This window comes from Bidens hawaiensis, unplaced genomic scaffold (assembly GCF_021521415.1).
Source record: "Bidens hawaiensis isolate Kalapana, Puna unplaced genomic scaffold, B.hawaiensis_p1.1 tig00001961_1, whole genome shotgun sequence".
Classification (NCBI taxonomy): domain Eukaryota; kingdom Viridiplantae; phylum Streptophyta; class Magnoliopsida; order Asterales; family Asteraceae; genus Bidens; species Bidens hawaiensis.
Window position 1 is genome coordinate 23,580 of NW_027491109.1, and position 23,106 is coordinate 46,685.

General features: G+C 33.9%; 2 protein-coding genes across 4 annotated transcripts; one reads left to right on the forward strand and one right to left on the reverse strand.

The window, feature by feature from the left end:
* The first annotated feature begins 510 nt into the window (after nucleotides 1-510).
* Nucleotides 511-3,791, forward strand: LOC143602637 (proteasome subunit beta type-6-like). The gene is made up of 8 exons (XM_077079677.1): nucleotides 511-692; nucleotides 792-868; nucleotides 1,670-1,725; nucleotides 1,967-2,039; nucleotides 2,148-2,259; nucleotides 3,089-3,162; nucleotides 3,319-3,393; nucleotides 3,498-3,791. Exons 1-8 carry the CDS (start codon nucleotides 578-580, stop codon nucleotides 3,627-3,629), a joined length of 714 nt encoding a protein of 237 aa, XP_076935792.1. The 5' UTR covers nucleotides 511-577; the 3' UTR covers nucleotides 3,630-3,791.
* A 1,105-nt stretch (nucleotides 3,792-4,896) lies between these two features.
* Nucleotides 4,897-8,869, reverse strand: LOC143603349 (uncharacterized). 3 transcript variants are annotated; one of them, XM_077080168.1, is made up of 4 exons: nucleotides 8,720-8,869; nucleotides 6,405-7,407; nucleotides 6,238-6,274; nucleotides 4,897-5,157 (listed from the first exon to the last, which is right to left on the reverse strand). In XM_077080168.1, exons 2-3 carry the CDS (start codon nucleotides 7,244-7,246, stop codon nucleotides 6,238-6,240), a joined length of 879 nt encoding a protein of 292 aa, XP_076936283.1. In that variant the 5' UTR covers nucleotides 7,247-7,407; nucleotides 8,720-8,869; the 3' UTR covers nucleotides 4,897-5,157. The 3 variants fall into 3 exon arrangements, with proteins under 3 accessions (XP_076936283.1, XP_076936288.1, XP_076936285.1); XM_077080173.1 differs by having other exon boundaries at nucleotides 4,897-5,161; XM_077080170.1 differs by lacking the exon at nucleotides 8,720-8,869 and having other exon boundaries at nucleotides 6,405-7,502.
* Between the last annotated feature and the right edge of the window lie 14,237 nt (nucleotides 8,870-23,106).

Consider the following 23,106-nt stretch of genomic DNA (forward strand, 5'->3'; position numbering starts at 1 on the left):
GATTGGTGGAGAGTTTTCTAACCATTCATAGTATGGAAGAAGGTCAGCCCTAGGAGACGGACTTCGAGCAAGAGCGTAAGGTTGTCGCTCGTCTATTTGATTTGGTTCTCCTGATGGGTATGAAGGTGTTAACCAAGAGGAAGTATCAATTGTTAATTATATCTGATATATATGTGTTACATAAGCTTCCTCAAACAACTCAACCGCATGATATCTAAGTAATTTAATAATTACGTGTTTTCCTCATTATCATTTTATAACCGTAACAATTTTTGGCTTTCTAGTTATTTTATAATTGGAAAATAAAATAATAATAATAATAATAATAATTCAAGTTAAATGTTAAAATTGGGGGTTAAATGTTAATGACTTAATGTAACTAACAAGACATTATTATTACAAGGACTAAACAAGTAACCCACAGTAAGTAGAAGGTTTCGATAACTCGCTGTGAAAGAAACTCAGGATAATAATAATAATAACAATAAACATCACATAACCAACAACACATCTCTGCAAAAATTAGGGCTTTTTTCTTCACTGCTTTCAAATCCAATTGAACCAACCAACAAAGACGATGGATCACGATGCTACTGCTGACGTCAACGCACCACACTCCATGGGAACAACAATCATCGGAGTGACGTACAACGGCGGTGTGATTTTAGGCGCCGATTCGCGTACCAGCACCGGTAAATTGACCTGTGCCTTAATAATAATTATAATAATATTGAATTTGTTTAATTAGTTGTTAATATGATGTATATTGATTTGATGATTGCTGGTGTTAGGGTTGTACGTGGCTAATAGGGCGAGTGATAAGATCACACAGCTGACTGATAATGTCTACATCTGTCGATCTGGATCGGTATGTGTTTGAGTGCTTGAAAGTTTATATTTTTGTTACTGTTGAGCACTGAGGAATTTGTAATAATGTTTAGTAGGAAGCTTTTTGTCATGGATTAGTTTAGGTATAGGCGAGTTGTGGTATGCGTTTAAAAAAGAAAGTGTAAATTGTGAAACCGCTAAAGATAGGCACAAAAGAGGTTGGCTCATAGGGTTTGTGGACATGGATAATGGCCTTATGAACATTTTCATTGAAATTAGTGCTTCTAGCTAAACACTGAAATTAGTTTAGTAGTACCTGTTATGTAATTGAGCTGCTTTTTAGTTTTATGGTTCACTTATTTGTAGTTTCTTATATGTTTGTAACTTTGTGTGTGGTTAAATTAAATATTTCTTTTCGCTAAAAGTTTGAGGCTTGATCACTATGTATTTAAATGTCTTATTGTTCCTACTTATTTGCCAAGCTATTGTTCTGAATATGAGAAGGTATTAACTTTGTGACAGAAGTTTTCTTGTGTTTCTTTCATAAGGAAGGAAATATCTTACAGACGAGAATCCGCTTTACTTTCATAGTATTGTAGCACGATTTGTACACATTTTAACACCAAAGATGTATAAATTTCGTAGAGCCTGGAAAGTTTTAGGGGTTAAAAAGGACAATGTGTATCGTGAAGTGAAGAAATTACAAATGAATTGGTGTAACTAAATATATTATATTGAAGGAAAGAGGGATGTTGGGTTCTGTTGTGTAAATGAGTAAAAGCTAGATTTTTAATGGGGGCGTACGTAAAGTTAACAACTGTCTTGTTTCTTGGTTTTTCAGGCTGCAGATTCTCAAATTGTATCAGATTATGTTAGATACTTTCTTCACCAGCACACGTGAGTATACTAGTTGCTGTTTCTTCTCTTTCTACATTTCTTATAAATATGTTTTTTAAAATAAGTTGATGTTTAAGCAAGAAAGATTATGTTGATGTTTAAGTGCAAATTATACAAAGCAAACTATGTTGATGACTATTAGTTTTCCTTTATGCTTGTGTTTTTTTACGATGTGTGGAGTCCAATTCCGCTTTATTGGTGTTAGTTAAATTTATGCTATTTTATCTATACAATTCAACAGGATTCAGCTTGGTCAACCCGCTACTGTGAAAGTTGCTGCAAACCTTGTTAGGCTTTTATCTTACAGCAACAAGGTTTGTATTCTTTTTATGAAATTAGTATACCCTAGATATCTGAATTTGGCTGTTGTAATATGAGATTTTACTAAGATTTACATATTCTTACGCTTTATAAATTTGCAGAATATGTTGCAAACCGGTATAATTGTTGGAGGATGGGATAAATATGAAGGTGGGAAAATTTATGGCGTTCCTCTTGGTGGAACAATTCTTGAGCAGCCATTTGCAATTGGAGGTTTGTTTGCATTATCTTTTTTAAACAGTTTGCCGATTTTTAGACACCTTTGGGAAAATTTTAACAAAAAAAATTTAACCAGCTAATATGTATGACTCAGTTATTTTTGAAACACTAATTAATAACAAATAATAATGAAAGAATTAACTACTTTGTTGGACTTGATTTATAATTCATTAAGTCAGATGTGAAATAAAAAGAATGAAAATTTAAATAGTTTTGATTTTTCTATTAGTAAAAAAGTTTAATAAGCTTATGAGTTTTTAATAGGAAAAGAATACTTGCAGTTAGATAACTAAAAATGAATTCAATAAATAACATTTATTTGTTTTAAAATGGACCATAGAAACCCATCGTCTTCATGGTTGTGCAATCCAACATGAAATCGCCGAGAAGATGACCGGCTAAGCTTCATTGTAAAAACAAATAGCTAAATTTAGTTTGTTGAAATCGTGTTGGACATCTAAGCGAAAGTCAAGATTCATTTCTTTTTAAATATCTATACGCTTTTCGATTATTTCTACTTAATTTGAACTGTTTTTAAGTATGATATCATACATTGCAATTTCTTTGGTGTTATCGATATTAATTTTTGGTGTGAATACCATAGTAGGCATGTTTGATCATCCAACCTTTTTTTATTTAGTATTTTTATAAAAGCTGCTAATATGACTTATTAGAAGCAAAGTATAGTTTGAATTGATTCGTTTACTCATAAATAGGCAGAAATTTTCATCACTGTTTTTTGCAACTGCACATAAATTTCAATTTCAGCCGTTATGAATTATGATTAAAATTTGGGTTGAGCTCAATTGTTAATGTTATGCAGGATCTGGATCCAGTTATTTATACGGGTTCTTTGATCAGGCATGGAAGGAGGGCATGACCCAGGAAGAAGCTGAGGTAATTTTTATATTATAATGTCACAAAATACAAAATGCTTGGTTATATCACAATTCACAAAACCTTTCTGGTTATTTGATGTGATGGGTTAAAAACTCGAAGCTCGTGACATACTATATCAGGGCTAAATTGTATCTGCATGTTGTTTTGTTGCAGCAACTGGTGGTTAAGGCTGTTTCACTTGCCATAGCACGAGATGGTGCTAGTGGAGGTGTTGTTCGCACCGTCACTGTTAAGTTTCTTTTAATACTTTGGTTACAATAAAGTGGACCGATTCAGGTTATGAAACATACTAACTTAACTGACCAAATATATTTTCTTTTATTGTTTTGTAGATTAACTCGGAGGGAGTTACAAGGAAGTTCTACCCAGGTGATCAGCTTCCGTTGTGGCATGAAGAGGTGGAGGCACACAACTCATTGTTGGATTTCCTCAATGCTTCAAATCCCGAGCCAATGAGCACCTAGGTTTTATGTTTGCCTGGATATGGAACTAGATCTCACTCTTGCCTAGTAGTTCACTTGTAATGGTTCATGCTGTTTGATGTTGCTTTTTATCATATGTATTCTGCATAAAACAAATGGGATCTCATCTTTTTATGTTATCTGCGAGGATTATTGATCGTTCAACCTTTGCGTTTGATTAGTTAATCACTATTTAAATTTGAATGGTTTTGGATTTTTATTTTGTTAGCATATTAGTAGTACATACTTTTTGAGGTGAACCAACATCAACTCTCGTCTCTCGTGCTCATCGCTTTGCCAGCCGAGCTGATTAGCTTGTAAAGTTCAACTTAAGCTGAAAAACCAAGCTCAAGCCAACTTGTTTTTTTCAAGTAGATCTTTTAAGTTGTATAGACAGTCTCAAGTAACAAGTTTAACGGTGTAAAATTATGGGTTTCAAAAAGTTATCAAACTTCCAATGTTTAATAACAGTATAACACACATTAAACGATTTAGTGGGAATATACCTGATCATTATGCTTATGCTTGATTTATTTATCTGTTATCTGTATAGCTATAGAATGTTTTTTTTTCTTTCTTTTTTTCAGTTTTGAAATTCTAATTTTCATTTTCCCAAGTTCTAAATTGTAAAAATCTATACTCTTTTAACTGTATTTTTAGTAATGTGAAATGAAATAAATAACTTATTGTAAAAGCGTTTTGATATGATAATAAAATGTAAAAAAATACCAGCCCTCGGCTCAAAAAATTTAAATGATTTTTAGGGACGGACTTAACTAAGAATTGGTTTTTATTATTCATACAATAGTTTCTTTTATTTTTTTTAATTATAACTTCATTTATTTTTACTGTACAGAAACATATATATTTTACATCATTAACTTTTCTATGTTATATTAATTTCTTGGTAATTATACAAATATCACTGTTATACCATTCACTATTCAGACACTACTGCCGTCTTACGGGTTATATGAGAGATCATGAGAAAATGGTCACAATTTGTTGTATCCATTATAATATATTATATGTAGCATTGCTCAGTTTGTGATAAACTTACCAAGAAACACAGCTGCTTTTATTTTTTTATTAGAACCACGTACTTTTCTAATCCATTTACCCAACCCGGTGGTGACCCACACCCACTAATTTTGTACATATTTGATCATCTCTTATCAGCCATCAAAAGTAATAAACAAACGCCTCTTAGCAAAAAAACAAAAGCTGCAATGTTAAAAACCAAAAAGAAAACACAAAACAAGGTGTTCTTATATTCATACAATAAACACTTGCACCATAGCCAAGATGTGTATGTTCTTGCATTAGTTTGGAATCAGAAAATGATAACAAAAGACTGCCCCTATCAATGTACATGGGTTTCTAAGTTTATTCAGTGATTCACGAGCGGTTTTTCAAAAAACATAATTCCAGAAATCATCAAGCAAATAAAACAGCAAAATCAGCACTACACGGGATCACATATTTGTCTTTTCAATCTAAATGCACACCTTCCAAACGATTAATCTTCAGGCTACCTCAACATCCACAAGAAAATTTAACAACTGTTAACTCAAATGTAACTAAAAACAAGAAATGAGAGCTTATCTATGTTACAATATCATGTTGAGTCATGGGTAGTTTTTGTGTAAGCTAAAATGGGTCGGTCAAGTTTGGGTTAATCAAAAACACTTTTTGTTGTATATATGTGTGAACCCTCGGGTGGGCAAAAGTGAAATTGCACTAATTTTGACGTTATTTTACTAATCTCGTGAAAATAACGTTAAAAGTGACGGACGGTTAATCAGGCATCATGTAGTGGCGTTGATAGCTGAAAGATAAGGATACATGCACCGATCAGCCGGTGTCCCGATGATTGAGTGCTATGTGCCTTATGTCCAAGGCTTGATGCAAAACTACTATCGAGCCGGGGGTCTCACCGGAAGCAGCCTCTCTATCCCTATGGGGTAGAGGTAAGGCTGCCTACATCTTACCCTCCTCAGACCCTACCATAGCTTTGCTATTGGTGGGATATACTGAGTACGATGATGATGATGATGAAAAACACTTTTTGTCATAATGTCTCTACATTTTATTAACAATTAGTGCGTTAAGTACGATCAAGATGATATTATCACAATAATATATAATTTTTCCAAGCAATTTAGGAGGTTGTATGCGTCCAACACAACACAACACAACACAACACGACCCAACCGACTTTGACCCAAACAGGCCTTGTCGGGTCAAGTTTGGGTTCACCAGAAATACTTTCTGTCATAATGCATTTACATTATTACTATTTAGTGAGTTAAATATGATCAGGATAATATAATACTATCGCAATATTTATGTAAATTTGCAAGAAATTTAGGAGGTTGTATGTCTTAGCCTGATCCGACCCAGCACAGACTTTAACCCGAACCCGTTACTTTGAAAAGTCATTGCAGTTTGATAAATACAACTTAAGAAAATGACACTTCATCCAGTCTTTGAAAAGGAACATTAAATACGTCTTAATATGAGATTCGTATATATGGGCCCGGGACAAAATTTCAAGTTTTTATTGCAACTTGTAAGCAGATATTAATTACACATTACTGATATGTCTTACCTAATTATCATAGAAGCGAGAGGGACGTCTTCGCGAACTGTCGCATAAAACAAGAACAATAAGAATGACCATCAAATCATGTATAGCAAAAACATATCGATTTCTATAATATAGACACGATTACGAAAACATAAACATCAAAAAACACAAAAAGAAATCATGCTGACCTGCGGTTACCCGTTCTACCCCTGGGCATCCTACTCCTAGTCACAAAATCATGTTCTGCCATATCAGCTCTGTATTCTGCAAACTCTGTAGACCCCACAGAACCTTCATCAGAATTAGAAGTATCATAACTCATTCGACGGCTCCCTCGCCTCGATTCACTAACTCTCGGGCGTCTTCTGTTTTTAGAACATCTGAACTTATCAAACACTTGATATAATATACAAGAAGTCCACCAGTTTCCATTAGCACCAGGAAAATCTTCATATTCATCTCCAGAACCGTTGTCACCATATTCTATAACATAATCTCCCAAAACCACACCATGTGGCACTTCTGAATGTATGGTACTCAAAACATCAATAATCTCAGAAGATTGCTGAAAGTTTTCCCAATCAAGTTGTCTTGCAGGATCAATCTTTGATGGGCATGCATGAGGGTGTTCCACCTCAGCATGTTCCCGAAGGTCCATAAAGTTCCCAGTAAACGTGCATTTTTCAATTTCACAACATCGTTCTTTCTCGTTTAGTATAACTCGAGCATCATTTATAACAACCCAGCCAGTAACATCACCTCTACAAAGAGGGCATAATGGTTTGCTAGTGGAATCATTTATCACAGTTGACTCATCAGAAGTCAAAAGTGATTTTGACTTGGGTGACATTTTGTTGGCAACTTGGAAACGGTCCAAACAATTTGAGTGTAGATGATTGGTGCCACACACGAAAGGTCGGCATCCTTTATTGTAAGAAGAACATTGAAGAAGAACACAGTTATGTGGGAAGGATAAACATATGGGACATGTGATATCTTCCCATTTGATATCAAGGTGAAAGTTTCCCATAACAAGTGTCAAGTTGGAGCTTTATATAAATCTTCTAAAAAAATGTGTGTATCAACATCAATAATCTGAATGCATGTGATGTTTAAAAGCTCTTTCTCGAGTAAAATAGGTTGTATTATTGGATAAAAGACCAGAACCAAATCACCAATAAACAATTATACCTGAAAAGAAAGATTAAAAAAATAAGCAAAATTACACCAAGGGCTGTAAACAAACCGAGCGTTCGACGAACTGTTCGGCAGGAAGTTCGTTTATGTTCATTCGTTTACTAAATGAACGAACACGAACAAAGGGCATGTTCATTCAATCGTGTTCGTGAACGTTTGATAATATGTTCATTAATCTTTGTTTGTTTATGGTTAATACTTTTTATTGACTTTTCTAATCTTATCATATAAATTTATTAACTATAAAACAAAATTATATATAAGTATTATGTGATAAATTAATATGTATAATTAACATATGAATACGAATGTTAAAAAACAACACCAACACAAACATGGTAGCCTGACCAAATAAAGCATTAACCACATTAACCGAACTGTTGACACCGACCATTCTCAAATTAACCATATCAAATAAAACACTAGTTATTTTCATTTGTGTTTGTAAAACCATTCACGAACAAGTTCATTTCCTTAATGAACGAACACAAACAAGAAATTTTGTTCGGTTAGCTGTTCGTGAACCATTCATTTGTCCGATAAAACTTAACGGACGAACAAGCACAAGGACTTGTTAGTTTACTTCATTTACAGCCCTAATTACACACACCCAAACAGATCATGATACATTCACAATCCTAAGCTCCAAACAGATAAAGAGTTTGACATATGGAAGATAGACCTATCACGTAGTTCATAAACAACCAAGCCTACTACATCCTCAAAACAATATAGAAATTCATAAAACCTAATACTAGATCCACATGCTATTGCCCTATGGCCAATACTAATACACCTAAATTACATTCCATATACACTAAATCATATTTACCTAAATTAGCCCTAAAACAACATAACAAAAAATGTCCCAAATCAAAAACCACAAAAGCTGAATTATCCGCTAAAATCGACCAATCGATTAACAAGAATCATAAAATTAACCAAAATAGATCCACAAACCCTAGAAAAACAAAATCCTTATCACTAACGAACGATTCACAAATACGCAAACAGCAAAATTAAGCAATCAAAGGATTAATATAAAGCGAAAGCAGTTCATCTTCTACATCCTCCAAAACAATATAAATTCATATGCACCTAAATTAGCCCTAAAACAGTATAACCGCAAATGTTAGAAATCAAAAACCATTATCGGTTAATAATATCAACATCAATGCTAAAACCGATCAATCAGTTACGAAACGTGATCGGAATGGATGAAATTAGATCCACGAACCCTAACTTAAATAGATCAAACAGCAAAAATAATAAAGCAATCAAATGATTGAAATAAAGTGGAATTGACCTTGATGATAACCGATGAAAAGGTCTGAGTATAACATTTAGTGTTATGGTTTAGTGATGATTGATGAGTGAATCGATCGGAGAAGAAGAAGACTTTGAAATGAATGGAGATGGCGATGATGACACGCTAACTTACTTCTTTCTATTTATATTATTATTATTATTATTATTTATTATTATTAGAAGTCATCATCTCCTTTACTTTGCTAACGGACTTCGAGGAAAGTTAATGGGTAGAACACTAACATAACATAATAGTACAATAATATGACCGTGTATCCTGATGCATGGGAACCGGATGAAATCTGTAAACCCTCACTCTTTTCCAGGTTTAAACCCAGAATTAAAGTTCTAATTTGTCTCTTTACCTGGATATTCTTCGAACTGACACGAGTAAGAATCAAACATGCGTATCCACTAAAAAAAGGCATATCTCTTACCATTAGGCTAACTTCTCATAATATATTGTATTCTACTAGTTATACATGTCTAATATTTATTATCTTGTAATTATAATAGTATTTATCTTTCTCTTGTTCATCATAAAAAGAATCATTGAGCTATTTAAAACTTTTCCTTAGTAAACTTTTTTCAAGTCGCTTTTATGGTTGCGGTGTACAACGGCAAGCTATGATGATTGACAGAGCTTGCTAGCAATGTGCGACTTAATAGACAGAAGTGATAGTTGTAAGGCAGTTGTGGTCAACAACCTCCGGCCCAACACTCTGCTATGCCCGATTTATTTTTTTTTAAAAAATTATACGTATTTTTTATGAAAAAAAATACGTATGTTCGTTTCAACTCAATTACATAATCACTAGTTTGGTCTAGTGGCAAAGGAGTATGACTCCAAATCAAAAGTTTGTGGGTTTAGTCTCATTTGAGACGCTCTTAAGTCTATTGCTATTAACAAAAATTTTACACAACTCAAATCGTAACCAAACTAGCCAATTTATAAATTAAATTGTTTAAACCCAACAAAATGCTCATTTTACTTAAGGTTCAAATTCTTTTTCCTGGCCCAAATAAATATTCACCTTTTCGGAGACGGCCCTGAATGGCTGAATATAACAATCAATAGGGTTACGACAACGGTAGATTTCGTACAGTACCTGAGATGGGAGGTCGGGTTCAAAGTGGTTCTACAGTTGTTGGGTAGTGGGAATCGAGGACACGATTGAGATATAGTGCACGGGTTCATGCATGTCTTAAATTCGTTAAAAGATCAACTTAATGGGTTGAATTGATTTTCTTGGGATATTTTATGCCCTTGTTTATATCAAACATTTTGGGATGGAAAACTTTGACCAATGTTTTTTTTTTCAAACTAGATGAATGTTTGAATGCATGTACGCTAATGTTTTGTGAACTGGGTGTATGACTGATACTAGGAAGGGTTGTGCCAAAAGAGGTTATGTATCGGTCGGGTTTAAGTCCACTTCGGTGGCAGAGTTGTAGTCAACCTCAGTGGCGGAAGCATGGGTCTACGTTGTCATAAGATCCCTTTGTCTGTAAAGTATATGGTATTTGAAACGATGTTATATGCCTAAAAGACGAACTTACTATCATAAGTTGATTCGTTTTAATCTATATCTTAAAAGGTATTTATCCTAATTATCAAGGAAAGAGTTGGGCATTGGTTTGTTATACAAAAGAGAATGCATGGCATTGGATAGGCCTTTGTTAATTATGTTAAGACTTTAGACAATTAGTTTATTCTTTTGTTGCAAAATGTAAAGGTGTTATTGAGACTTTGATTTTGTGATAGTTTGACTTGAAATGTGTAAATTCAACAAATGCCGCTCATAGGGCCGGCTCCGAGAAAACAAAAATATTTTTGGGCCAAAAAACGAAATTTTTTTGGGGCCCAAAGTAAAAGAAACAGTTTGTATGTTTAAACAATTTAAATTTAAATGAACTTATTTGATTATGATTTGAGTTGTGTAAAAATTTGTATAAAAATAAGCTTAAAAATGTCTCAAACAAGATTAGAACCCACAACCTTTTGGTTAGATGTCATACCCCTTTAGACAAGCTAGTGGTTATGTAGTTGTATTGAAACGTTGATTATACTTATTTGTTTTCATAAAATTACATACAATTAATTAAAAAAAATAAAATTTCGGGCCTAACGAGGTGTCAGGCCTGTGGTCGTCGACCACCCTGCCACCCTCCGTGGCCGGGCCTCGCCACTCACCACAAAACCGGAAACCAGGGTATGGTATTTATTATTTGCTTTTTTTAATATCAATATTCCTTATCATGTAAGAGTATTGATAAAATTCTTTATTTCAAGACTTAAACTCTTGAACTCTTTAGAAAAAATATATTTAGAGAATGTTTTTGAGACAATTTTGGTGGTGATGGAAATCATGGCATTCATGATTTTCATTACGGTAAAAAATAAATTTGATGTTAAATAGAATTAAATATGTTATTGGTTTGAAGAATTATTTAGAAGTAAACTCTGCGTTTTAAACGTTGAGAATTTATATTTAATATTTTCTTAATATATTTTAGTGTATGCGATAAATTGACAGAAAACATGTGGGAGTTGTGTGGTTGAAGTCGACGATAAATGGAATATTATATTCTTTTGTCGGTTGATTTCTTTAAAGTTACGTGTCACATAAAATTATTGAACAAACAACTCAATATATAATTATTAATAGAGAAAATTGTCATTGCCTCCCAGGAAAATATCGTCACGAGACCCTTCGACAACTGAAAATTATTTTACGAAGGTTGTGCCCTTGTATATCTCAGGCGGATTTTTTCTCCTTTCCGTCAGTTGATCGTCGTTGACTAACCAAAAAAAGGTTGAAATGACCATTTTACCCCTAAGCCTATAATTAATTCTAAAACTTTTCTTTCAAAATCGTGTAGAGGATGGGGTTCGAACCCCCGACCTTTGGTTTAACAACAAACAAACCTACCATTTGAGCTGATCTGATGTTTGTTATCAGGGGCGAATCTTCATTGAGGCCCGAGGTGGCGGGGCCCCCTTGTTTTTTTTGCGCAGTAGTGTAAATTTACCCGTTTTCGACCGAAAATTTTTATACGTAGTGCCAGTTTAGCCTTTTTTGGCCGAAAATTTAAGTCCGCCCCCCTCGTTTGTAAAATTTTGTATACATTTTGAGCCCCCCCCCCCCCCCCCCGTGCCTCAGTCCAAGCTTCGCCACTGTTTGTTATACCTATACAATATGAAATATATATTCATCACTTTAATAAAGGCTTCCTCATCATCATCATCATCTCTCTATCTTCATCATCTCCATATCTTTATCACCGTCATTTTAATCTCTTAACACACACAATTGCTTATTCGACTGTTTAGAAGCCGATCGTTCAAACGAAACCTTGGTGAGTATAATTAAAACCCTTACAAACCCTAGAAACCCTAACAAAATCGGAATCGAAGTACCATTTGAAATCACTCTGGCGGAATCTTTTAGCAACGGCAAGAAGTTATGTATAGTAATCGAATTCCAATCTGGAGTCAGACCTTTTAACCCAAACAAAGCATCGAACTTGATTTCAACGGCCAAGTCAAGGAGGTCGAGAACAACCGTCGTAACGCCATCGTTGTCATCACACTAAACGCTGTAAAATTGAGTGCAAATTGGAGGTGGGTTTGAGGCAGGATCAACAATAACCCATGAATCTGTGACTTTACCAAGGGCATCTAAACTAATCCCTTTACGGAACCCATGTAGGGGAGTTCGTCCAGAATGGGTTTCTGGCCGCGGCGGAGAAGAGGAAAAAGAAGAGCAGAAGAAGCAGAAGGTGGGTTTGTGTTTGCATAATGGAATTGGATAATGGGTCTGTGAAATTGAAATGGGTTTGGGGGGTTTAGGGTTAGTTTGATGATGAATTGGTTGGGATTGTGAACATGTTTGTTGAAGGTAATTTAGGGGTTCTTCTAAAGCTGCTGATGAATGAATGAATAATGTGACAACAGAAGATGAAATATAATGTATTATTATTATTATTATTAATTTATTGTTATTATTATGTACAATGACAACTTTACCCTTTACCATTAACAATCAACGGTATGTTAACTAACGGAAGGTGGGAAAAAACCCGCCGGAGATATACAATGGCACAACATGCGCACAAAGTTTTTAATGGTCAATCCATCTCCCGCCGATATTACCCAAGGAGGCAAATGACAATTTTCTCTTATTAATATTTTCATTACAACCACCAATTTTAGAGAACTGCTGGCTAAAAGCCCATTATTCTCTAAAACAATATAAGAGATCTTATGTTATAATTTTTTCACACAATTTAACATTGCAAAAGGTAACAAAATTTTCATATGTCCGGTATGCATGGTTGATAATTAACGTTTAACGTAACTTTATTTTAAGAATTATCATATGCTTATATGAAGTGGATACGAACGGTTTATTATAAAGTACGTCTTGAATTTTTAAAAAATTTCTGTCTTCATATGTAACATCCTAATATTGTGAGATACGCCTTGATTTATTTACGAACTCCTATTATTATTTTGTTAGATATTTAAAGAGATACTAGTATTCCCCCCCCCCCCCCCTCGCGTAACCACACTAGTGGTTGCACTCCCATATACATTTTTTAAACCGAATTCACGGTGATTTCGTGGCTTAAATTCGGTAACCTTCCGATTATGGTTTTTACGTTATTTCAAGTGGTTAGTCGGGAATCCCGACTATCCATCTGTTAACTTGTTTCGTATTTTGTCGGATACTCCGACTACCCATATTTTATTTCGATAGTTCGTTATTTAGTTTGGTTGGTCAAAGACGCTCATCGGGCCGAAAAATTATATTGCATCGATAATTCGTTAATTAGTTGGGACAACCAAATTGCCAAGTTATGCTCATGGGCTGTCCAACTCACATGTATTTTCGTTAATTATTGTTGGGCCATTCAAATTGCCATGAAAAGCTCATGGGAGGCCAACGTCTCGAAATGCATTTCGTTATATTTTTGTGAAACTAACCTAACAGAAACTTAATGTTTTCAACTAACTTTGTTTTTCCCCATAAATATTTACACATATGATCCCCCAACTCATAAAACTTTACTCTTATTTTCCCGTAGAATGTCGTCAATCAGAAATCACCGTCGTCATCAACGTTCATCTGGCTCACGTGACCATCATATGGCTGCCTGTATCGCCAAAGAAAATTGCTTTGATCCCTACGATAGTGACCCAAATTCAAAACGTCAGTGCATTCAACTTCTCCCACTAATACCTCTGCTGGTGACTACAAACCATCTACCTCCACTCATCCTCACAACAAGAAACATAAAAACCTTGTTACAACAAGTCCTACTCACACGCAAGTCTTCTCAAACAAGAAACCTTACCTCGGTCCTTTTCCGTTATGTTCGATTTGTAACCGTCATCACTCGGTTAAATCCCTATGCCGTTGCTGCACCCAGTGTAACCGTTATGGGCATCGTGTTAACACATGCCATGTCCCGCCTACTGCACAAGCTGTCCCGCAACAACCTACCCCTCTTGCTCAACCCGATGTTCCTAACACATGTGGTTGCTACCATTGTGGAAACCCAAATCACCTTCGTAATGCGTGCCCTCAACTTACCCAAGCTCATCAAGCCCAATCTAAGACTACAAAACCTCGCAATCACAAGCTTACCAGGCTCAAACCCATCATCCTCATGTCCCTCAAGCTCCTCCCATTAATCAAGGTCAACCTTACTTAACCCAACACTACCAAACCTCGCAATCACAAAAATCACAAGCTCAAGTTTACTAGACATATTTTCACTAAACAACTCTCTTGCAAACCCTTCAAGCTCCATTTTTTCCAAGCAATGCCGAATCAACCTATCTCAAGTGCTCCTACTCCTGCAACTCCCCATAGTGCCTCAAGACACGTCAATTAATCTACTTAAAAACCCGAAGACTTTTTTCGTTTTCCTTACTTATTTTAATTTACCTCGTCTTTTATTAATTACGTTTTGTAACGCCTCTTTATGGCATTGGATTATATCCCATTTGGACTATTTATCTTCTATCTAATAAATAAAGTTTCTTTGGATTAAATAGATTGTTTATTGAAGCCTACTTATATCTTATATCTTTACCTCCATTAAACTTAACTATTTATAAACTACCCTTCTTAAATTTTTAAATACTTATATCCTTGCGATGTCTTAGACATTTCTTTATTTAAATCAACTACAACCTTTGAAATTGATTTATGCATTGTTGATTTTCTAGTGTTATGAATTTAAAACTCCTTAAAATTTTTGTTTCCTCAAAGTCATGTTTTTAATCAAACGCTTTGTAAATCCACACGATGGGACGAATCATGTGGACCATCCGACGACGAAAATAATTATGGTCCGGAACATAATTATCGATGTCCTCGCATGGAAAGCATGATGCGTAAGATTGTGTGTCATAATAGATAATTGAAGGTAGTTGAGATAACGGTACAAATGTAGAAATGATAAGGACATGGTGGATACGCCGCTGGTACATCCTATATATAAATGCCCTTATCGGATTTTCATTTGGAGCGTTATTTTGACTATCCAAAGTTTTGCATTATGATTTAAACCATATTTAAAAGTTTTCTTTTATTGAAATTTTACGATGTTGTTATAGTATTTCTTAATTTCGAGTTATCATCAACTCCGAGTTAGTGATGATGACATCCCCAAGACTGCCTTTCGTACTCGTTATGGTCATTACGAGTTCTGTGTTATGCCTTTTGGGTTGACAAACGCACCCGCGATGTTTATGGACCTCATGAACCGTGTTTGTAAACCTTATTTGGACAAGTTCGTTATTTTTTTCATCGATGACATTTTGATCTATTCAAAATCCGAGAGCGACCATAAGAATCATCTCCATACCATTCTCGATCTACTTTGAAAGGAGCAATTGTATGCCAAGTTTTCTAAGTGCGAGCTTTGGTTGAAAGAAGTTCAATTTCTGGGCCACATTGTTAACGAAAAGGGTATCCATGTTTATCCTGCAAAGATCGAAGCTATTAAGAATTGAAAGCCGCCTACGACTCCCACCGAAGTTCGTTCTTTTCTCGGTTTGGCGGGTTATTACCGTCGCTTCATTCAAAACTTTTCCAAGATCGCATTGCCCCTCACCGCTTTAACCCACAAAGATAAAACCGTTGTGTGGGGGTCAAAGCAAGAAGAAGCCTTTGAAACTCCTAAGGACATGCTTTGCACTGCTCCTATCCTTGCTCTTCCGGAAGGAAATGAAGATTTTATCCTTTTCTGCGACGCTTCTAACCAAGGTCTTGGTTGCGTTCTCATGCAAAATAAATTTAGTGACCCATCCCAAAAAATTTTAGTGACCTATTCATAATTTTTTACTGCCACAAACTTAACTTTTTAAATTATACGTGTTAGAGATGAATGCAATAATTCTTCTTCTCAAATCAAGCAATCAAGATGTTAGCCTAATTAAACTCATATGAATTTGTTTTTTCTTTGCAATTGATGTTACACATTTTAGGGCTCACAAATGTATTATCTTGAGCTCTACAAAGAAGAGAACACGATATTTTGGAGGATGTTCATTGGTGGAAACGACTAAAGGATAGTTGCAAGAATATAGAAAAAATGGATATGATCAACTTTTAGAGAAAGTACATTCATTTTGTGAAAAATACGGTATTCAAATTTTGAACATTTTAGAAAACTATGTCGATGACACTAGTTATAGACCCAAAACACAAAGGTACACAATCATCAATCAACATTAGTATAAGTTTTAATGTTTCAACAGTGTTGTCGATATGGAAATTCAAGAATTTGGTGATCGTTTTAATAAGATGAACACGGATTTACTTCAAAACATGTTGGTTTTCAATCCGTATGATTCATTTTTCAAGTTGATGCGTCAATGTTAATGAGATTGTGTGAGTTTATCCGTATGATTTTGATAACGGGGACAAAATTGTTCATGCATTTCAACTTGGCTTGTACATTGATAGTGTGCGAAAAGATGAAAGAATTGCTAATCTGAAAGGTATTGCGGACCTTGCTAGAGTTATGGTGGAAACAAGGAAACATATCTCTTTTCATTTGGTTTATCGATTATTAAAGCTAACATTAGTTTGCATATTGCAACCGCAATGGTTGACAGATGTTTTTCGGCAATGAAGATCATAAAGACATATTTAGGTAATTGAATTGGTGAAGAATTTTTGAATGTTTGTGTAATTTGTAGTGTTGAAAAAGAAGCACTTTTAAGTGTTACGAATAAAACTGTAATTGACTGTTTTAAAAAGATGAAGTCACGTAGAGGTCAATTGTAATATGTATTTTGTTTATCTTTAATGAAATTTATTGTTTACATTTCTATACGTAGTTTGTTTAATGTAATTTTTTTACTCGGCCCGTTACGGTTTGACCCGACCCATTTTGGCTTGACTTGTTTTAGTTTGAATTGACGATTTTTAGGTTGAAGTCTTTTTTTACACCCTGTGGCTAAATTTTCTAGATCCGCCACTAAACTAGATTAGTTGTACACTTATACGATAATTGTCAATTTATCATTAAGAATTCAGATTGGGCTAGCAATAAAAATAGAAAAAATAAAAAGTATTGATGGCTATCATGGGCCGGCTTACTGGGCTTCAAGAATTCAGCGTGACTTGTGAATTTTAAAGGTATCATAGAATTATAAACACTTAAAATAAAAAATAAAAAATAAAGTTAATGCATATAGGGAAAAAGGTTGTAGCCGGTGAAGGCTGTTCAAAAAGCTCACGACTCAAAGCTCGTGCTCATGGCTTGGTTGATTGAAGCTTGAATAAAACTAGTTACAAAAAAATGATTTGAAATAGCTTGAGTTTAGTTGGCTCATTTTTGTAACCAAACTAAACTCGTCCTAAGCTCAGCTCGAGCCATGGCTCGCCAGGTTGGCTCGATCTTAAGCTTGTTTAACTTCATGATTAAGCTTGATCCTAGCTGAGATGCCTCGTTTAATTTCGAGCTTGAGCTCGAACCCACCATGGCTTGACTCGGGAACAGTTGCCGGTCCCCCAGCTCATGTTATTGGATATCTCATATCTGTAATGAATCACATTGAGATAATTTCATAATTATGGCATTTCAATAATATTTTTTAAAACTCAAAAATCCAAAAATTTCAAGAGAAAACAAGATCGAATATGCAGCTTTATTTATGAAAAAGTGTGTACCAGAGCAGTCTGAACAAAGATCTTTCTTATGTAAGTGGTATACTAACGCAATGATTAAGTTGGCGGTTAAAATTGGTCGACAATTTTGGTGTTTCATCAGTGGAAAAAACCTATGCAAAAAAAACTCCATCAAGAGTAACACTATGTTACTACCGGTCGCAGTTACCACTACAGAGTCAAGTTGCCATTGGTCCAAGAGAATACTAATATATAGTAACAGGTCAGTGATTATCAAGTTTCAATTTGCTAGTGATCTCACTTATCATTGATGGACCATGTTGTTGTTTGGACCCGCCAGAGTGTTGCCACAGACCGTGCCAAGAGGACGATTTTGGAACCTCGTGGTCACTAGGGGATTTTCGTCTTGAACCACCTTGTTCCAAGGTGCCATAAAATGAGAGTTGTTGTGTATAAGTGTGTACTCCACATATCTTAACTTGTAGCGATGCTTATTCTTAATTCTCTTTTGTCTCAAGTAAATCGAATTAAATTAAAATGGCCTTAATTACACTAAAATTACCAATAAAGTACACAAGTCGGGGTAAGTTTTATATAAATTGAATGTAATTCTTATCCTGTATTATATATTTTATTTATACCCAATCAAATTGGTAAAATTTCAAATTCAAGTATTGCAAACCATTTTTCTTAAATTGTTGAAAAAGTCATTAATTCAACAAATTATTAAGAAAAACATATTGATTCAAATCTACAGAAATACACAGGACTTGAACAGAACCAGCCAAAAGGTTGAGTTAATCAACCGTTTGCCACCAGTTTTTAATAATTTTAATAATATTTTGAATAATGTATAAACTCTACATTCAAATACTCAGTAATCCTCCAAATTAAAAGGTAAAAAAAGTCATGAATATTTTGGAACGTATTTAAACTCTGAAACATGACAAAGGAATATGTTAGGTGGTATGGCTTGATAGTAGGTTAAGGAATAATACAAAATGGCTTATTCCATAGTGTTATGCAAGGTAGCCTTGGGCCTTTAGACATCCCCCACAAGTATAGCATAAAGCTTTGATGCTTGATCTAGAAAGCTTACACAACCAAAGAGAGTTTTTGTATCACACATGCATGCACACACTTAATTAAATACATAAGTATATAAAGTGATATGCAACATCAATGTCAATATCAAACCTTCTATCCCAATATTAGATCCTGATGATCAGAAACAATAAGTGCGTAAACAACTCGAGTTTGGATCATTAACTTAAAAGAGCTCGAGTTTGGTTTATCTTTTAAAACGTTTCTATTTATTCTAGAAAACATTTGATACAAATTATTTCCCAAAGTAAAATCAACCATATGGCGATGAAAAGGATCCAAATTCAAATTTAAATGCTAATCTTTGAACCAAACATATGAAAATATTGATTTAAGGGTGAGTTGTACGGGTTTACTTGATGGTACAAAGTTCAATGCACATTGTACCAGTTACACATATTTTTTTGTTATTAAATTAAAAGTTGTCTTCTCACATGGTACCTTGCTGGCTTATGTGGTCTCTTCTTTTGAAAAGAATTTTTTTGGTAGGTTTATAATCTTTAAAAACACACAACAAAAAAAGTGATAGACAGAGCATATAATCAAAGATTTACATTGGAAGTTGGTAAGCTTTGGCATTTAACACACGCCATGTTTATGACCAATTAGAACTTTCTTATGATGAATCTATCAACTTTCTTTCTATTCAAATTTTCGTATTCCTAAATCTTAAGATTGCCTTTTTGGCACAAATCAATAATTTTGAATAAAGTATGACATATACATTTGTGTAATAAGATTTTGGATTACCACTTACCAGGACTAAAAGGTATGGTTCACGAAGCACCACTAGTGATGCCGAGGTGACACAAATGATGTCACTGAAGCACTACTAGTGGCTGGGTCTTCCTTGGCTAAACCAAGATACTACGCACAATCAAATATTTTTAATTTTTTCAATGTTTTTTTTTGTATTTAACCAATATAAACAAATTGAATAGTAGAGAATGAAGCATAACATACATTAGATGATGAGGTTGGAAGGTAGAGAAAAAATTGAAATAGCGTTGATGTGACAAATGGTCTAAAGTAATGAAAAATGGAAAATAACGCAAGAGGCATTTTCTGCCATATCATCAATTCATCAGCACCTTTTTTTAGTAAACATGTTTGATGGATAATATTCATTCAATCATTATCACTTCAAGATACATATGAACTTTATTGTATAAATGACTTTACCCTTTTAACGCCCCATAGCCTCGGGAGGTGGTGTAGGAGCTTTATCTACCCTAAAATTCACCCATTACGCATGACCGTTGCAACTTGGCTAAACCATCACCATCTGTACCAAAGGTTAAGAAATCGATACTCAAAGCTATTGTGTATCGTGATTGCTTGGTGGGTTACTTGAAGGCTCCAAACAATTTGATTTTGGGAAGGTTAATGAGTATTAGGACTTGGCAAGTTGGCAGCACACTTTTGACAATATTATCAATTATATATTTTTGTGGGTTGTAAATAAGAATAGTCATGTGAGCATTAAATGAGTGTCATGGTTGCAAAACCCGGCTCTTATTATTATTTCTTTTAGCGTTCGTTTTTCTTTCTATATGGCTTATTGCTAGTCAGTGTTTTATAAAACTTCAGCCATGAAAATATACATCAATTTCATTTGCTTGATAAAACCTAAACGACATCACTAATTTGCTACTTTTTTTCTTACTGAAATTTCTCTACAACCTATATATAGTATTATATAAGACGTCATAGTGAATTCCAACTCATATTCATCATGAGCTTGCAAGAGGGTTTAAACCCAACTCATCATTTTTCATTCTAAAACATAATTGTGATATTTATCGCTCTATCAGCTTAAACATGATGTTTGTTATAAGTTATAACTAAACCTTATTAAATAAGTTTAATTTATGTTCACTCAGACAATATTATAATATGTTGGTCATGACAGTTTTTAAAATGACTTTCGCTATTTATACATTAATTCAGTAATTGATCTATAGAAACATGCACTATTCAAACCTTATGAGACCTATATAAGTCGTATAATAGGTATATGATAACATGGAAAATGTATAATTGCACCCACAATAGGTATGAGAATATAACATCCCCTTTAAAATATTTTAAATGATTATTTTTTAGGATTAAATAAATATTTTGTGAAAGCGTGCGCATATGTAAATGTAAATATATAATCCAAGTGATGGGACATAACAATTCGAATGTAAGCATACAGTTCTCTTTTGCTCCTTCCCATCAAAGTTATTTATTTATAAGTACACAAGGTTTTATGTCATCGAGCTTTTTCCACACACATACTTTAATCATATTCATATTTTATTTTTAATAATTTTAATTTCAATGTAACCAACAATAGTGAAGAAATAATTGCAAAATGATTAAAAACAGGTTCATGATGGTGGCTAATTCTCAACCTGTTTATCGTTTTTAATACAATGTTTGTGTTTTGTGTTACACGAGTTTGCGCATGCTTATCTCTTTTTTATGTTCAAGTAGGTACATTTGTATTAGTACATTATATTTATGAAGTAACGTCATCATAACTTAGAGTAAGTCATCCGGATAATCTTTATGGCTTGAATATTTTATGGCTTTGTTTTGTTTCTATAAAAAATTATGCAGTTGATGTTGCAATCTGCTACTCTGACTTCTTGGTGGGTTATTTGGAGGTTCCTAACCAATTTGGCGTTTAGGATGGTTCACGAGTCTTGAGAGCACAGTTTTTATACTATTGTCAATTATTTGTTTATATGGTTTGTAAATAAAAATGGTAACGTGAACATTAAATGGGTTTCGTGGTTGCAATTTGCAAAACCTGTTCCTTTTTTCTTTTTTGTGTAATGTTCGCTTCTTGCTAGTCAAATAAGGAACCAAAATGGACAGCATAAACAAATACAAAAACAAAACTGTCCAATAAATTTGACACATGTGTATTTGATTAAATTATGAAGCTAGATATCGACAAGTTAAAACTGATGAATCACATCGATGGTAAAACATATTTCAAAAATTTTATTCACATTCTTAAATTTTTTCTAAAAGTTATTTAGTGATTCAAAATAGTTCATTTGTTAAAATTAGATAATTAGCCATGTTAGCACTGACAAAGTGTACGTACGAGTTGTTTAAACACATTGTAAATCAGTGAAGCACACACGTACAATCAAGTTGTAAATCATTTATTTTATATAACCTTTGATGTTTAATCACTTTATGAAATGTAGGATTGACGTTGTGACATACATAATCGTATCAATATTGTTCGACGTGATTTTTTTTATATATGCTGTACACTTATATAATACAAGTCGTCAAAATCGAGTCTTACAAATTTTAACACTTTTATCATATCACACAAATTTTACGTGCAAGTTTATGTTGAACGAAAGGAAGGCACAGGTGTAACTGTGTAAGTTCTCCTTTGACTCCAACAATGATCTTAGCAATGCCAATAACATTATGCAATTATGTTTCCTTCTTCATGCAAAACTGCCTTTTTATGGTAATAAAATGGTTCGGGTACATGCACATATAAAGCAATAAAGTGATAACTTGATAAGAGAATAGATTCTTCTTTTATATGTGTTTTAAAAAGACGATTTGCATGCCAATATGCCATCATATTTAGATGATTTCACATTTATAATTATCATATATTGATATTTAGTTTTAAAGAACCGGACCAGGAAGAAACTAGGGCCCGAAAATACACACTTACAGTTTATCAATGACTTCAAACTTACATCACATTGACATGAGTTCCCTGAAGTTAATTGAATAAGTAACCAAGTCTTTCTCATATGTGAATTAGATTTGTGTTTTTTGCATTTAAGATTAATTCGAGTCTCTCTATTTTATGCTCGTGTAACTATGGTTTATGTACTATGTAGGACTAAATAGATTATCAATGACTTCAAACTACAAAATAAGACGTGTATGTTATAGTTATAAGTGTGAATTGGTTATGGCATTACTATAAAATAAAAATAATTCGATATGCATGTCCGGTATTGAGTGGTTGTTGATAAAATACTCACGTTATAAGATACAGATACTTACAAAGTAAATTTCACAAAATCATATATTATAAGGTTGTCCGTAGTGGACGATGATTTGGGGCGATAAGTGGGTAAAATGGGCG